Source organism: Sapajus apella, unplaced genomic scaffold (genome assembly GCF_009761245.1).
Source record: "Sapajus apella isolate SASKATOON/1434 unplaced genomic scaffold, GSC_monkey_1.0 scaffold144, whole genome shotgun sequence".
Taxonomy (NCBI): domain Eukaryota; kingdom Metazoa; phylum Chordata; class Mammalia; order Primates; family Cebidae; genus Sapajus; species Sapajus apella.
In genome coordinates, this window is record NW_022437084.1 from 2816820 (window position 1) to 2834188 (window position 17369).

General features: G+C 52.9%; 1 protein-coding gene across 3 annotated transcripts in view; it reads right to left on the reverse strand.

The window, feature by feature from the left end:
* The window catches only part of FCGRT (Fc fragment of IgG receptor and transporter), a 15065-nt gene extending 933 nt beyond the window's left edge, over window positions 1-14132 (reverse strand). Inside the window, exons 1-6 of one of the 3 annotated variants that reach the window (XM_032264609.1) lie at window positions 13688-14132; window positions 12776-12862; window positions 12005-12256; window positions 11644-11919; window positions 989-1258; window positions 199-315 (exon numbers count right to left, since the gene is read on the reverse strand). In XM_032264609.1, coding sequence (XP_032120500.1) covers window positions 199-315; window positions 989-1258; window positions 11644-11919; window positions 12005-12256; window positions 12776-12848 — 988 coding nt within the window. In that variant the 5' untranslated portion in view covers window positions 12849-12862; window positions 13688-14132. The other 2 variants (XM_032264611.1, XM_032264610.1) reach the window with 2 other exon arrangements.
* Between the last annotated feature and the right edge of the window lie 3237 nt (window positions 14133-17369).

The window sequence follows — 17369 nt, forward strand, 5'->3', positions numbered from 1 at the left end:
CCCCCCCCTTTGGGCCTCTGTCCCCCCCTTTGGGCCTGTCCCCCTCTTTGGGCCTCCGTCCCCCCCCTTTGGGCCTCTGCACCCTCTTTGGGTCTCTGTCCCCCTCTCTCTGGGTTTATCCCCCACATCGAGTCTCTGTCCTCCCAGGTCTGCGCGTCCCTCTCGGGGTCCCTGTCCCCCCGCCGAGGCCGCCCATACCTGGCAGCCCACTCCTCATCCTTCGCCACAGCAGAGCTCCTCCCACAGCCGCTGCCGTCAGCAGCACGACGCCGACGACGATCCCCACAACAAGCACGGAGGACTTGGCTGGAGATTCTGCAGCCAGAGAACACGGTGACGTGAAGGGCAGCCCCTCCACCCCACCCAGTCAGGACACGGAACTGCGGGCTCCCAGTCCCTCCCCGCCTCGGAGATCCCAGCGCCAAGTGTCTGATGCGCAAGGGAAAGGCCAGGCGGGTGATCTGGGCAGAGTGCCCCCAGGCTGGACGCAAGAACCAGCCACGGCGCGAGCGGCCGCGGGAACACCGGCGGTGGACCGGCAGCGGCAGGGCGGGGCTGTACCAGTGCAGACGCAAGGGGCAGGTAGAGCAGCGGGAGGTCAGCCTCATGGGCACCGGCAGTAGCAAGGCAGCAGGCGGTCAGTCTTGTGAGGACGGGCATAGCAGACAACGAATGGTCAGATTCCACGAAGACCCGCAGCAGCAGCAGCAGGACGGAAGATGGTCAGACTCAGGGGGAACTGGCCATGGTGGTTAACAGCTCCTCAGACTCAGTGAGGCCGGAAGCGGCAGGATAGAAGGAAATCGGCCTTGGGAAGGACAAGCCATCAGGCTTTGTCGCACTGGCAGGCGCGAGGCACAAGCCGGTCAGATTCAAGGAGGCAGCAGCAGCAGCAGGGAGGAAGGTCAGACTCAAGAAGGACCGGTGCAGCAGCGAGGCAAGGCCACCCGAAAGATACCGGGAGCATGGCCGCGGGGCGGAGCCTCACCCAGCTCCACCCTGAGGGGCTGCGCGAGGCCCGCGTGCTGCACGATGCAGCAGTAGTGGTGCTCATCGCCACTTTTGACTGTCAGTGACGACCAGGCGTGGAAGGAGCCGTCACCGTTGGGGCCGAAGTCGCCCTCGCCGGTGCCAGCGGCCAGCCCATTCCGCTGGAACCGAAGTTGCAGCTCCGGTGGGTAGAAGGAGAAGGCACTGCAGGTGAGCACGGAAAAGCCAGGGCTGCCGGGTCGGGCCTTCAGGCGCATGGAGGGCGGCTCTGCAGGAACCAGGGAGGCAGGTCTAAGCCCCCAGCCCAGAGCCCGCCGCTCCCAGGGCCAGGGCTAGACAGGGACTCAAAGAGGCTTCCATGTTTGCACTGCGCTAACCCCGGAGAATAAGGTGGTAAAGGGGGAGGCGCTTCCCAGGTAACAGAGACTCAACTTATTCACCCTGCAGGTGTCTCCTCAAGATGTCACCTCCCTGGGCTGGGCATGGTGGCTCACGCCTATAATCCCAGCACTCCTGGAGGCTGCAGTGGGTGGATCACCTGAGGTCAAGAGTTCCACACCAGCCTGGCCAACAAGGCGAGACCTCGACTCTACTAAAAATAGAAAAATTAGCCGCGTGCCTGTAGTCCCAGCTACTCGGGAGGCCGAGGCAGGAGAATCGTTTGAACTGGGAGGCAGAGTTTGCAGTGAGCCGAGATCGCGCCACTGCACTCCAGCCTGGGTGACAGAGCAAGACCTCGTCTTGGGGGAAAAAAAAATGATAGAGGATAATTGTGAAAAATTCCACACCAACACATTTGAAAATTTAGAATAAACTCATTCCTGAGAAATACAACCTTCTAAACTGACACAAGAAGAAATTTAAAACGTCAGTAGTCCTGTAACTAAAATGTTTAATCCACAGTTTCAAACATTTTGAAAACTAAAATTCCAGGTCCAGAAGACATCAATTAAAGAATTCTTCCAAACAACTAATGAAGAAATGATTCCACTCCAATGCAAACTCTTTCAGGGAGTAAAACAGAGGAAACACTCTCTCAACACGTTTTTTTTGTTTTTTTGAGACAGTCTCTCTGCAGCCCAGGTTGGAGTGCAGTGGTGCGATCTCAGCTCACTACAACCTCCACCTCCCAGATCCCGGTTCAAGCAATTCTCATGCCTCAGCCTCCCGAGTAGCTGGTATTACAGGTATGCGCTACCATGCCCGGCTTTTTTTTTTTTTTTGAGACGGAGTTTCGCTCTTGTTACCCAGGCTGGAGTGCAATGGCGCGATCTCGGCTCACCGCAACCTCCGCCTCCTGGGTTCAGGCAATTCTCCTGCCTCAGCCTCCTGAGTAGCTGGGATTACAGGCAAGTGCCACCATGCCCAGCTAATTTTTGTATTTTTAGTAGAGACGGGGTTTCACCATGTTGGCCAGGCTGGTCTTGAACTCCTGACCTCGTGATCTGCCCACCTCAGCCTCTCCAAGTGCTTCTCCCAACACATTTTATGAGGTCAGCATAATCTTGACAACAAAGGGCACTACAAGAAAGAGAACTGGAGGCCAACATCGCTCATAAAAATAGATTCAGGCCCACTTTGGGAGGCCGAGGTGGGTGGATTACCTGAGGTCAGGAGTTCGAGACCAGTCTGACCGACATGGTTAAACCCTGTCTCAATTAAAAAAAAATTTTTTTTAATTAAAAAAATAAAAAATAAAAATAGATTCAGCCCAGGCTCGGGGGCTCACGCCTGTCATCCCAGCATTTTGGGAGGCTGAGGTGGGCAGACCACAAAGTCAGGAGTTTGAGACCAGCCTGACTAACATGGTGAAACCCTGTCTCTACTAAAAATACAAAAAATTAGCCAGGTGTGGCAGGGGCCTGTAATCCCAGCTACTTGGGAGGCTGAGGCAAGAGAATCACATGAACCCGGGAGGCGGAGGTTGCAGTGAGCCAAGATGGTACCATTGCACTCCAGCCTGGTTAACAGATCGAGACTCTGTCTTAAAAAAAAAAAAAAAAAAAAAGAAAAAGAAAGTAGATTTAAAAAAAAAAGATTCAGAACACTTAAACATATTAGCATCTCATGCCTTAAATCCCAGCACTTTTAGGATAAGGTGGGCGGATCACTTGAGCCCAGGAATTGGAGACCAGTCTGGGCAACACAGCAAGGCCTAGACTCTACTAAAAATTTAAAAATTAGCTAGTGTGGTGGCATGCGCCTATAGTTCCACCTACTCTAGAGGCTGAGGCAGGAGGAATGCCTGAGCCCAGGAGTTTGGGGCTGCAGTGAGTTATGATCACACCTGTGTACAACCATTGCACTACAGCCTGGGCAACACAGTGAGACCCCATGTCTAAAAAATAAAATGTACATAGAAATGCAAGTAACCTATAAAAACAGGCAATAAAGCTGGAAAAGTTAACTACTAGATAGCAAAATTTTCTTTTTTTTTTTTTAAATTGATTCTCTGTCCCCAGGCTGGAGTGTAACAGGACAATCTCGGCTCACTGCAACCTCCGCCTCCCACGTTCAAGAGGTTCTCCTGCCTCAGCCTCGAACGTAGCTGGGACTACAGGCGCCCACCACCAACACGCCTGGGAACTTGTTTTTCTTTTTTGGGACAGAGTGTCGCTCTGTCGCCCAGGCTGCAGTGCAGTGGCGCAATCGTAGCTCACTGCCATCTCTGCCTCTCAGGCTCGAGTCCCCTGTCTCAGTCTCTCAAGTAGCTGGGACTGCAGGCATGCACCACCACACCCAGCTTAGTTTTTGTATTTAGTAAAGATGGGGTTTCACCACGTTGGCCAGGATGGTCTTGATCTCCTGACCTCGTGATCTGCCTGCCTCGGCCTGCCAAAGTGCTGGGATTACAGATGTGAGCCACCATGCCCAGTCTAGATGTTAGAACTTTCCATAAAGCTAAATCAAATCAAGAGAGTGAGGTACTGGCACTAAGTCTGTCCAATAAATCAGTAGAATAGAGAGGGTCAGAAGCAGATCCACACTTTACCTACGAAACACACTCCCCTGCGGTTCAGTGAGGGAGCACGGATGATGGTCTAGCAACAAAGGATGCTGGGATAACCGGATGTATGAACTGCCATCCCTACCCTCATCCTAACATGCAACTGACTCAAAATTGATGATATCACTAACGTGAAAGCTATTTATCAACCAAGCTTCTAGAAGACATAGGTGAATACCTTCATAACTCAGAGGAAAGATTCCTTAAAGACAACACACAAAAAAGCTACAGAATGAAAGATAAAATTGAGCTTTGTGTAAGTTAAAATTTATGCCAGGCGCAGTGGCTCATACCTGTAATTCCAGCACTTTGGGAGGCTGAGGCAGGCAGATCACGAGATCAGGAGTTGGAGACCAGCCTGACCAACATGGTGAAACCCTGTCTCTACTAAAAATACAAAAGTTAGCCAGGTGTGGTGGTGCCTGTAATCCTAGCTACTCGGGAGGCTGAGGCAGGAGAATCGGTTGAACCCAGGAGGTGGAGGTTGCAGTGAGCTGAGATGGCGCCACTGCACTTCAGCCTGGGCGACAGAGCAAGACTCCATCTCAAAAAAAAAAAAAGGTTAAAGGCCGGGCGTGGTGGCTCAAGCCTGTAATCCCAGCACTTTGGGAGGCCAAGGCGGGTGGATCACAAGGTCAAGAGATCAAGACCATCCTGGTCAACATGGTGAAACCCCGTCTCTACTAAAAATACAAAAAATTAGCTGGGCATGGTGGCGCGTGCCTGTAATCCCAGCTACTCAGGAGGCTGAGGTAGGAGAATGGCCTGAACCCAGGAGATGGAGGTTGCGGTGAGCCGAGATCACGCCATTGCACTCCAGCCTGGGTAACATGAGAGAAACTCCGTCTCAAAAAAAATTATCGATTTCCATTTGGTTAAGGGCCCGGCGCGGTGGCTCACGCCTGTAATCCTAGCACTTTGGGAGGCCAAGGTGGGTGGATTACCTGAGGTCAGGAGTTCAAGACCAGCCTGGCCATCATGGTGAAACCCCCTCTTAAATTAAAAAAAAAAAAAAAAAAAAAAAGTTAAAATTTATAAACTTTATGAAATGTATAAATGGAAATCGATAAACTGAACTTCACCAAAAACATGAATTTTTGTTCATCCAAAGCTTTCGTTAAGAAAGTGAAGAAAGGTTGGGTGCAGTATTTCATGCCTGTAATCCCAACACTGTGGGAGCTGAGGCAGGAGGATCTCTGAAAGCCAGGAGTTCAAGACCAGTCTGGGTGACATGGAGAAACCCCGTCTCTATGAAAAATTTAAAACATTAACTACGTGTGGTGGTTCACACCCGTGGCCTCATTCACTCAGGGAGGCTGAGGTGGGAGGATCGCTTAAGCTTGGGAGGTTGAGGCTGCAGTGAACTATAATCCCGCTACTACACTGCAGCCTGAGCAACAGTGCAAGGACCTGTCTCACAAAAAAAAAAAAAAAAGCAGGGTGCGGTGGCTCATGCCAGCAACCCCAGCAGTTAGGGTGGCCAAGGCAGAAGGATCCCTTAAGCCCAGGATTTCTTTTCTTTTTTTTTTTTTTTTTTTGAGATGGAGTCTCACTGTCACCCAGGCTGAATACAGTGGCATGATCTCAGCTCAGGGCAACCTCCTGGGTTCAAGCGATTCTCCTGCCTCAGCCCCTCAAACAGCTGGTACTACAGGTGCCCACCACCATGCCTGGCTAATTTTTGTGTTTTTAGTATAGACGGGGTTTCACCATGTTAGCCAGGCTGGTCTCAAACTCCTGACCTTGTGATCCACCCACCTCGGCCTCCCAAAGTGCTGGGGATTACAGGCCTGAGTCACCGCACCTGGCCAAGCTCAGGATTTCTAGACCAGCCTGGGCAACAAAGTAAGACCCCATCTCTGCAAAAAATAGAAAATGTTAGCCAGGTGTGGTGGCGTGTGCCTATAGTCCCAGCTACTTGGGAGGCCGAGGCAGGAGGATTGCTGGAGCCTGGGAGTCCAAGGCTACACGGAGCTGTGACTACGCCACTCCACTCCACTCTAGTCTGGGCGACAGAACAAGATCCTAACTCAAAAAAAAAAAAAGAAAAAAAAAAGGCAAAGATTTCAGCAACTGCCCAGGGCTGGACATTACTGCCCAAGTTCCGTTCAGGGCGGGTGGATCTGGGCAACTGTGGGTCTCAGCTGGGATCTTGGTTTTGGTTGCTCAGCAGAAAACACACTTGCTGCTTCAAGAACACCCGGAAGCTTTTCTCCCCTCGAGCTGCTTCTCTGGCAAGCTGGCGGAATTTGCTGCACAGTCAGATGGAATGGGGGGGCCGGGCTGACGGCCATCAGCAGTTCTGGGTTCTGCTTTATGTTTACTATTCTCTTCAGCAAATCTGTATCTTCCTGTGTGCGGCTCACAGCCACGTTCCTTTCGCCTCCAGGGTACTTCCAATATAGACTAAATCTAAGCACAGGAAATCTGTCTGGCCTCTGGTTTTGTTTAACAAATTACCAAACCAGGCCGGGTACGAGGGCGGTTCACATCTCTAATCCCAGCACTTTGGGAGGCTGAGGCAGGCGGATCACCTGAGGTCAGAAGTTCAAGACCAGCCTGGCCAACAAGGTGAAACCCTGTCTCTACTAAAACTACAAAAATGAGCTGGGTGTGGTGGCGCATGCCTGTAGTCCCAGCTACTCTGGAGGCTGAGGCAGGAAAAACACTTAAACCCAGGAGGCGGAGGTTGCAATGAGCCTAGATCGTACCATTGTATTCCAACCTGGGCAACAAGAATGAAACTCCGTCTCAAAAAAAAATAATAATAATAATCCATCCTGGCCAACCTGGTGCAACCCCGTCTCTACTAAAAAAACAAAAATTAGCTGGGCATGGTGGTGTGCACCCGAAATCCCAACTACTCAGGAGGCTGGGGCGGGAGAATCGCTTAAACCCGGTAGGCGGAGGTTGCAGTGAGCCAAGATCGTGCCACTGTACTCTCCAGCCTGGAGACTGAGCGAGAGTGAGACTTCCTCTCAAAAAAAAAAAAAAAAAAAAAAAAAAAAATATTAAGGCAATGGCCACTGCTGCCTGACAGAGAACTTCATAACAACACCTGAATCCAGCGGTCTGCAGCACAGCACAGAAGCGAGCAGCATTTGCAGCCTGTGCACACAGACGTACCCACCAACAACCCAGGAAGTTTTCTTGCCATAAAAATTGAACCAGAATCTGATCAAGCTTCTAGACTGAGCTGCTCCTTTACAGAAGAGAAGGAGGACTATGTCCAGCAACATTACAGAATGCAAACAGCAAAGTCCACTCTGCAGGAAACTCAAATAGGATGTACAGCTGACTTACTTCAAAGCACAATTACAAGGGAAAAAAAGAAAATGGAAACCTATAAATCGAAAGACACTCAATATCACAATTAACTCAAACTACCTCAAAATGAATCACAGACCTAACTGTAAAATGCGAAACTTTAAAATCCTGAAAATACACAGGAGAAGATCTAGCTGACATTGGGTTTAGCGATTACTTCTGAAATAAAACACCAAAAGCATAATCCATGCTAGAAAAAAAAACAACTGGATTTCATCAAAGTTAAAAACTTCTGCTTTGCGAAAGGCACAATTAAATCAATGAAAAGAAAACCCAGTGAGTGAAAAAAATACTTGCAAAATACCTATCTGATAAAAAACTGGACTCCAGCCAGGCACGGTGGCTCACGCCTGTATTCAATCCCAGTCTTTGGAAGGCCGAGGTGGGGGGATCACGAGGTCAGGAGTTCGAGACCAGCCTGACCAACATGGTGAAACTCTGTCTCTACTAAAAATACAGAAATCAGCTGGGCATGGTGGTGCGCACCTGTATTCCCAGCTATTCGGGAGGCTGAGGCAGGAGGACTGCTTGAACCTGGGAGGTAGAGGTTGTATTGAGCCGAGATCTCACCTCTGCACTCCAGGCTGGGTGACACAGCGAGACTCCATTTCAAAAAAAAGAAAAAAAAAAATTGAACTTCAAAACAAATAGATTTTTTTTTTTTTTTTTTTTGAGACAAGAGCTTTGTTCTTGTCACTCAGGCTGGAGTGCAATGGTACAATCTTGGCTCACTGCAACCGCTGTCTGAGTACAAGTGGGAGCCACCACGCCTGGCCCCTTCTTCCTTTTTTAAGTAGGGAAAAAAATTTTTTTTTTTTTTTTGAGACAGAGTCTCACTCTGTCACCCAGGCTGGAATGCAGTGGCGCGATCTTGGCTCACTGCAACCTCCGCCTCCCAGGGTCAAGCAGTTCTCTTACTTCAGCCTCCTGAGTAGCTGGGATTACAGGCACACACCACCATGCCTGGCTAATTTTTATATTTTTAGTAGAGATGAGGTTTCACCATGTTGGCCATGCTGGTTTCGAACTCTGACCTTATGTGATCCACCTGCCTCGGCCTCCCAAAGTTTTGGGATTTATAGGCGTGAACTACCATGCTCAGCCACCATATATATTTTTTTCATTTTGAGACAGGGTCTGGCTCTGTCATCTGGGCTGGAGTATAGTGTTGCAATCGTAGTTCAGAACTGCAGCCTCAAACTCCTGGGCTCAAACAATCCTCCCGCCATAGCCTCCCCAGTGGCTGGGACTACAGGCACGTGCAACTGCACCAGGCTAAGTTTTTGAGGTTTTTTTCTTTCTTTTATTTATTTATTTTATTTTTGTAATTTTTGTATTTTTAGTAGAGACGGGTTTCGCCATGTTGGCCAGGCTGGTCTCAAACTCCCAACCTCAGGTGATCCACCCACCTCAGCTTCCCAAATGCTGGGATTACGGTGTGAGCCACCATGCCTGGTCCTTGTTAGACTACTGCTTCTACTTAAGTGTGGTTTGAAATTTTCCTTACCTAGGCTGGGTACCGTGGCTCTCACCTGTAATCACAGCACTTTGGGAGGCTGACGTGGGTGGATCACAAAATCAGGAGTTCGAGATCACCCTAGCCAGCATGGTGAAATCCTGTCTCCAGTAAAAATATAAAAATTAGCCAGGCATGGTGGTGTGTGCCTGTAATCCCAGCTACTCGGGAGGCTGAAGTAAGAGAACTGCTTGACCCTGGGAGGCGGAGGTTGCAGTGAGCCAAGATCGTGCCACTGCATTCCAGCCTGGGTGACAGAGTGAGACTGTCTCAAAAAAAAAAAAAAAATTTCCCTACTTAAAAAAGGAAGAAGGGGCCAGGTGTGGTGGCTCCCGCTTGTAATCCCAGCACTTTGGGAAGCGGAGGCAGGTGGATCACCTGAGGTTGGGAGTTCTAGACCAGCCTGACCAACATGGAGAAACCCCATCTCTACTAAAAATACAAAAAATCAGTCCGGGTGCAGTGGCTCACACCGGTAATCTGAGCACTTTGGGAGGCTGGGGCAGGCAGATCACGAGGTCAAGAGATCAAGGCCATCCTGACCAACATAGTGAAACCCCGTCTCTACTAAAAAATACAAAAATTAGCTGGCTGTGGTGGCTCGTGCCTGTAGTCCCAGCTACTCGGGAGGCTGAGGCAGAAGAATTGCTTGAATCCGGGAAGTGGAGGTTGCAGTGAGCTGGGATCGCACCACTGCACTCCAGCCTGGCACCTGGTGACAGAGCGAGACTCTGTCTCCAAAAAAAAAAAAAAAAAAAAAAAAAATCAGCCAAGTGTGGTGGCGGGCGCCTGTAATCCCAGCTACTCAGGAGGCGGAGGCAGGGGAATCCCTTGAACCCAGGAGGCGGCGGTTGCAGTGAGCTGAGATCGTGCCGCTGCACTCCAGCCTGGACAACAAGAGCAAAGCTCCACCTCAAAACAAAAGAAAGGAAGATCAAATAAAAACTACCTGTTTGAATGTCAACTCCTTTGTGGCCCTTGCAGTGAATATCTGCGCAACTCCCCAGCTGACACCTTTTTCCAGCAGCCTGGGAGCCGCAGAGGATAAACTGTGTCACTTCCCCCTTTGCTTAAGGCCAGAGCAGTGCCTGGCACTGCGAATGCTCTTGGCCAACATTTGTTCAATGAATGGGGATGTGGGGGCTTCCGGGGAGGAAACAGTGAACTCTGCCCTACAGAGCTGAGGGAGGGCTTCTCAGAGGAACTAATTAGTCCAGCCCTGACCTTGAAGAATAAGGAGGGCCGGTGCATATGCAGGGAGGGGAGGGTAGATCCGTGAGGGGAAGTGGCCGAGCAAATGCTCAGAGGGAGGACCCTGCTGTTGTGTAGACTCTGACGACTGAGTAGAGACAGGTGCTGCTGGGTGGGTCTGAGGACATGAAGCCAGGAAGGCCGAGCACAGTGCCTCACACCTGTCATCACAGCACTCTGGGAGGCCAAACTGGGAGAATTGTTTGAGACCAGGAGTTTGAGCCCAGCCTGGGCAGCACAGTGAGATGCCATCTGTACAAGAAATTTTAAAAATTTGGCCGGGCGCGGTGGCTCAAAACTTTGGGAGGCCGAGGCAGGTGGATCACGAGGTCAAGAGATCGAGACCATCCTGGTCAACATGGTGAAACCCCGTCTCTACTAAAAATACCAAAAAAAAAAAAAAAAAAAAATTTGCCACGTATGGCCAGACGCAGTGGCTCATGCCTGTAATCCCAGCACTTTGGGAGGCTGAGGCGGGTGTATCACTTGAAGTCAGCAGTCTTGAGACCAGCCTAGCTAACATGGTGAAACCCCGCCTCTACTAAAAATACAAAAAATTAGCTGGCCTTGGTGCTGGACGCCTATAATGCTAGCTACTCAGGAGGCTGAGACAGGAGAATTGTTTGAACCTGGGAGGCGGAGGTTGCAGTGAGCTGAGATTGCACCACTGCACTCCAGCCTGGGTGATAGGCAGGTATGGTGGTGTGCACCTGTAATCTCAGCTACTCAGGAGGGTCACTTGAGCCTAGGAGTTCCACACCACCCTGGGCAACATAGTGAGACACCGTGTCTAGAAAAAATAAAGTGAGCTGGTGTGCTGGTGCTGGGCTGTGTCCCAGCTACTTGGGAGGCTGAAGTGGGAAGATTGCTTGAGCCTGGGAGGTTCAGGCTGCAGTGAGACGAGACTGTGCCACCACACTCCAGCCTGGGGTGACAGAGTGAGAATCTGTCTCAAAAAAGAAAAAAGGCAAGGGCCAGGCGCAGTGGATCACCCCTATAATCCTTTGGGGTTTTAAAGAAATTTTAAAAATTTGGCCGGGCACGGTGGCTCAAGCCTGTAATCCCAGCACTTTGGGAGGCCGAGGCGGGTGGACCACAAAGTCAGAAGTTCGAGACTAGCCTGGCCAATATTGTGAAACCCCCGTCTCTACCAAAAATACAAAAATTAGCTGGGTGTGGTGGTGAGCACCTGGGGACTACAGGGAGGCTGAGGCAGGAGAATTCCTTGAACCTGGGAGACAGTGGTTGCAGTGAGCCAAGATCACACCACCACACTCCTGTGTGGGTGACTGAGTGAGGCTCCGTCACACACATACACACACACACACAAAGAGGCAAGGAAGCCAGGATTTTGTCCTGGGGGTCTCTGGGGAGCCATGTGAGGGCTGTGAGTGGGCGGGGGGCAGGGAGTTCTAGGTGCAGAAGGACCCCTGAGGAAGGGGGGGCAGAGCAAGGGCTTCAGTGGGAGGCCAACTGAGGGTCCGGGCAGGGGACCTGAGGCAGGGGTCGTGGCGGGGAGAGGATGGAAACAGCCGGGCTGCAGAGGGCTCACCCTTCCACTCGAGGTTTCCGCGGCCCCTCTCCAGGTGCTCCCGCAGCCGGTACGGGCAGGAGTGTAGCAGGAAGGTAAGCTCCTTGCTGGCCGCCTTGTCCTGCTGCTGCCACCGCTGACTGATGGCCAGGGCCTCAGGCCAGTCCCCACCCCAGGTGCCCTGCTTGAGGTCGAAACTCATGAACTCCTCGCCGTTCAGGGCGAACTTGGCGGTGGGCACCGAGGCGTTGTCAGGACCCAGTTCACAGCCCAGCAGCCCCTGCAGAGTGTAGGGACCTGGGGCCCCCACACGCTGGTAAGCGGGGCCTGGGAGCACGGCCCCAGCCTCTCGCCCCTCGAGACCCAGTAGTCTGAGTCTCACCTTTGCCATCCAAAGCTTTGAAAGCTTCCAGAAAGAGCTTCTCCTTCATCCTCAGATCTGTGGTTTCTTTCTCCCAATACCAGGACACCTGGTTTTCCCAGACCCACGCTCCACAGGGCTCCGCCTGGCCCCGAAGGCTGCTGTAGCTCAGGTATTGCTGCGGGCCCAGCCAGCCCGACACCCAGAAGGCGGGAGTCCCCGGGGCAGGCGAGGACACTGCGGTGAGGTGGTACAGGAGGGAGAGGTGGCTTTCTGCAGACAGAGACAGAGCTGAAGCGAGCACACGGGCGGGGAACTAGACTGCAGTGGGACAGAGACACTCAGGGAGGGAGAGGAATCTATTATGGAGGGAGGGGGACAGATTCCGAGAGAGGAACAGAGACCCAGAGAGAGAGAGGAACAGAGACCCAGAGAGAGAGAGGGACAGAGACCCAGAGAGAGAGGGGGACAGAGACCCGGGGGAGGACAGAGACCCAGAGAGAGAGGGGGGCAGAGACCCAGAGAGGGGGGGACAGAGATGCGGGGGGGGGGGGGGGCAGCCACCGGGGGGGGGGGACAGAGATCGGGGGGGGGACAGAGACCCAGAGACAGACGCGACAGGCGGTTCGCAGCCTCAGGCCGGGGAAGAGACCGAGAGAAAGGGAACGGAGCGACAGAGGCAGCGCCCGGCGCTCGGTGGGAACTCGGGTCCCGCGGGCCTCGCCCCGTCCCGCCCGGGGCCGCCTCCCGCCGCCCGCCCGCTGCACGGCCCCGGCCCTGAGCGGCCCTCACCTGCGCCCAGGCTCTCGGGCAGGAGGAAGAGCAGGAGCCCCAGCGCCCAGGGCTGCGGCCGCGGGACCCCCATGTTGAGAGGACGACCTGGGGCGGGAGGGGGCGCGTGACTCCTCCCGACCCCCGGCCCGCCCCTTCCTCCCGGGCTCCACGGGCAGGGCCGGACCGGGACGCCGACTAGGGGCTCTGCGGGCGCTGTCCAGACCGCCAGCAACGCCCGCCTCCCACCCGAAGACCTTTCACCCCTAAACTGGAGCTCCGCTGGTTAATTAATTACAGAAACTTGATAGGCTGAGTCCCGGCCCCGCCCCTTCCGCCGCCTTCAGGCCCCAGCCCCTCCTCCCTCAGACCCAGGAGTCCAGGCCCCAGCCCCTCCTCCCTCAGATCTAGGAATCCAGGCCCCCAGCCCCTCCTCCCTCAGACCCAGGAGTCCAGGCCCCAGCCCCTCCTCCCTCAGATCTAGGAATCCAGGCCCCCAGCCCCTCCTCCCTCAGATTCGGGAGTCCAGAACCCAGTCCTTCCTCCCTCAGATCTAGGAATCCAGGCCCCAGCCCCTCCTCCCTCAGACCCGGGAGTCCAAGACCAGTGCCTCCTCCCTCAGTCCCAGTGTCCAGACCCCCAGCCCCTCCTCCCTCAGACCCAGGAATCCAGGCCCCCAGCCCCTCCTCCCTCAGACCCAGGAGTCCAGACTCCAGTCCCTCCTCCCTCAGACCCAGTGTCCAGACCCCCAGCCCCTCCTCCCTCAGACCCAGGAATCCAGGCCCCCAGCCCCTCCTCCCTCAGACCCAGGAGTCCAGGCCCCCAGCCCCTCCTCCCTCAGACCCAGGAGTCCAGGCCCCAGTCCCTCCTCCCTCAGACCCAGTGTCCAGACCCCCAGCCCATCCTCCCTCAGTTGGGCCCTGTTCTGCTCACGTTCCCTTCAGCCTCGCTCCCTTCCTGCCTGCGGCCCTGGCTGGCTCCGGCTCCCCTCCCGTGACTGGAGACCCCAGTTCCTCTCTCACATCCTGTGGGAGGGGAGGCTGCTGCTCCCTGAGTCCAAGAAAATCCAGCCCCACCCCCCAGTTGCAGGGCACACCCCAGGCCCCAGGCCCAGCCTGTTTGTTTCTCAAAACGTTTGTGGTTCTTTTTTTCTCCTTCTCTATGGTTCCTGTTTTTTACTTGGAGGGTGCCCACCGCCCAGGGAATTCTTGACAGAGCTAGGAAAGGAACTGGACACTCCCGGAGTCCACAACTTCGAGGTCTCTGGATCCTCCTCCTGCCCCTTTGTATCTCCGTGGCCCTCCCCAGCGCCCGCTGTTCATCAGAACATTCTGGAAGCCTCCACAGTGCCTCCTTCAAGCCCTCCCCCCGCCGCATCCCCTTAAAAAGTTCCTGCAGGTGCTCTTTAACATCCTTCTGATAGGCCTTCAGTGGCCACATGGTCCCCATTCGCTGTGGCCCCCGCCCACACTCCTGCTACAAAGCTCCCCATGCACTTGTTTCATTGTGGTAAAATATTCAAAATATTTATCCTTACTGGCCGGGCGCAGTCACTCACGCCTGTAATCCTAGGACTTTGGGAGGCCGAGGCGGGCAGATCATGAGGTCAGGAGATCGAGACCATCCTGGCCAACATGGTGAAACCCCATCTCTACTAACAATACAAAAATTAGCCTGGTGTGGTGGCACATGCCTGTAATCTCAGCTACTTGGGAGGCTGAGGCAGGAGAATAGCTTGAACCCCGGAGGCGGAAATTGCAGTGAGTGGGATGGTGCCACTGCACTCCAGCGTGGTGACAGAGCGAAACTCCGTCTCAAAAAAAAAAAAAAAAAAATTACCTTTACCGTCATTTAACACATTTACAATGCTGTGTAACTGTCACCACTATCGAGTTCCAGAGCTTTTTTATCACTCCCAAACAGAGGGTCTGTTCCCGTTAAGCACCCTGCTCCCAGACGCCAGCCACCATTCATCTGCTTTCTGTCTCGATAGATTTGCCTATTCTGCACATTTCATAGAAATTGAATCATAACAAACATGAAGCCGGGCGCGGTGGCTCAAGCCTGTAATCCCAGAACTTTGGGAGGCCGAGGCGGGTGGATCACAAGGTCAAGAGATCGAGACCATCCTGGTCAACATGGTGAAACTCCATCTCTACTAAAAATACAAAAACATTAGCTGGGCATGGTGGCGCGTGCCTGTAATCCCAGCTACTCAGGAGGCTGAGGCAGGAGAACTGCCTGAACCCAGGAGGTGGAGGTTGCGGTGAGCCGAGATGGCGCCATTGCACTCCAGCCTGGGTAACAAGAGTGAAACTCCGTCTCAAAAAAAACAAAAAATAAAAAACAAAAACCATGAAGTCTTTTCTTTCTTTCTTTTTAATTTGAGATAGGGTTTGGCTGGATTGCAGTGGAACAATCATGGTTCACTGCAGCCTCAACCTCTCAGGTCAAGCACTCCACCTGCCTCAGCCTCTCAAAGTAGCTGCAATTACAGGCACCCGCCACCAGGCCCAGCTCATTTTTGCAGAGATAGCGCCTCGCTATGTTGCCCAGGCTGGCCTCAAACTGCGGGGCTCAAGGCAGCCTCCCACCTTGGCCTCTCAAAGTGCCGGGATGACCGTGTGAGCCACCACAGCTGGTCTTTTAGCTCTCTTGGGTATACACCGGGAGTGGGACTGCTGGGTCAGGTTCTCCAGAAAACAGAACCCACAGAATGTGTATATGCATACACAGAGAGAAATTCATTTTAGGAACTGGCCTCCAGGATTAGTGGACAATTAGCTGGTTCAGAGTCTGATGGGGGGGCCAGGCATGGTGGGGCATGCCTGTAATCCAGCACTTTGGGAGGCCAAGGTGGGAGGATTGCTTGAGTCCAGGAGTTTAAGACCAACCTGACCAACATAGGGAGACCCTGTCTCTAAAAAAAAAAAAAAAAAAAAAAAAAAAAGGCCGGGCATGGTGGCTCATGCCTGTAATTTCCCACACTTGGGGAGGGCGAGGCAGGCAGATCACCTGTGGTCAGGAGTTCGAAACCAATATGTCAAAACGCTGTCTCAACTAAAAATTAGCCTGGCACGATGGTGGGCACCTGTAATCGCAGCTACTCGGGAGGCTGAGGCAGGAGAATCATTTGAACCTGGGATGTGGAGGTTTCAGTGAGCCAAGATCGTGCCTTAATACCCCAGCCTGGGCAACAGACCGAGACTTCGTCTCAAAAACAACAAAAAACTTAACCATTAGGTAAATCTATAATGTGTGCTTTCCTTGTCATGAATGTCTTCACTTTTCTGATTCACCCTGTGTCCTACTAGAAGATCCACTGAGACCCACCCCGAGGCCCGCTCCTAAGAGACAGAAAGAACCTGCTTTAACTTCCCAAGAATCGTAATGACAGCATCTTCAGCTCTTCCCAAAAATGCCCTGAGGCACCTGCCCTGTCCTTAGCTGTCCCCTCTGGTTTCCTTGGGATCCTGTAAAATCTTCAGGACATTCTTCCAGCAGCCCCTGGGGCCCATTTTACGGTTCTTTGGACCCTGACGGAGTCCTCAATGGCCTGTTTCAGTGTCCCCCAGGAGCCTGCTCTACCTTTCCTGCAAGTTTGACTACCATCACTGTGGGGTCCTCCTCTATAACCAGCCTTAGCTCTCACGTCCCCAGGGCCCTGCTGTAACATTACCAGGACATTGAGAAAGCTCCTTTTTTTTTTTTTCCTTTTTTAAAAGTGGGGTTTGACTATGTTGGCCAGGCTGGTCTTGAACTCCTGACCTCGTGATCTGCCTGCCTTGGCGTTCCAAAGTGCCGGGATTACAGGCATGAGCCACTGTGCCTGGCCTTCGGAAAGCTCCTTGAACCACCTACGATACTCACAGGTTTTGTGTTCTTGCTGGAGGCTCCAGGGAAGAATCTGTGTTTTTGCCTTTCCTAGCTTCTAGAGGGCACCAGCATTCCTTGGCTCATGGCCCACTCCTCTATCTTCAAGGCCAGCAGCAGGGCATCCTCTCCCCTCTCTGACCTGGATGTCCATCCTCAAGTCTTCTCTCTCCGACAGGGACCGCCTGCCTCCCTCTCTGAAGGAGCCCTGTGATTATGCTTCGGGCCACTTGGCTGATCCAAGATCATCTCCCCATCTGAAGACCTTTCACCTAATCACATCACAAAGTCCCTTTTCCTATACAAGGCCACAGTCACAGGTTTTGGGGGATTAGGGCATGGACATCTTTGAGGCCATGATTCAGCCCGCCCTGGTCATCGGGGATATCTTTCCTTGCCCCATTCTGATCTCCTGTCCTTGCTGTTACAATGGCCTGGGGCTTTAGCCAGGAGGCCTCCCAGGGGTCTGCCTAGACATTCCTCATCACAGCCCTCCTTCCTAAAACTGAAGAAAAAGGCCTCAGTCAAAGTTGCAGTGAGCCATAATAGTGTTACTGCACCTCAGCCTGGACGACTGCACAATACCCTGAAGAAAAAGAAAAATGTGGGGCCGGGCGCGGTGGCTCACGCCTGTAATCCCAGCACTCTGGGAGGCCGAGGCGGGTGGATCACGAGGTCAAGAGATCGAGACCATCCTGGTCAACATGGTGAAATCCCATCTCTACTAAAAATACAAAAAATT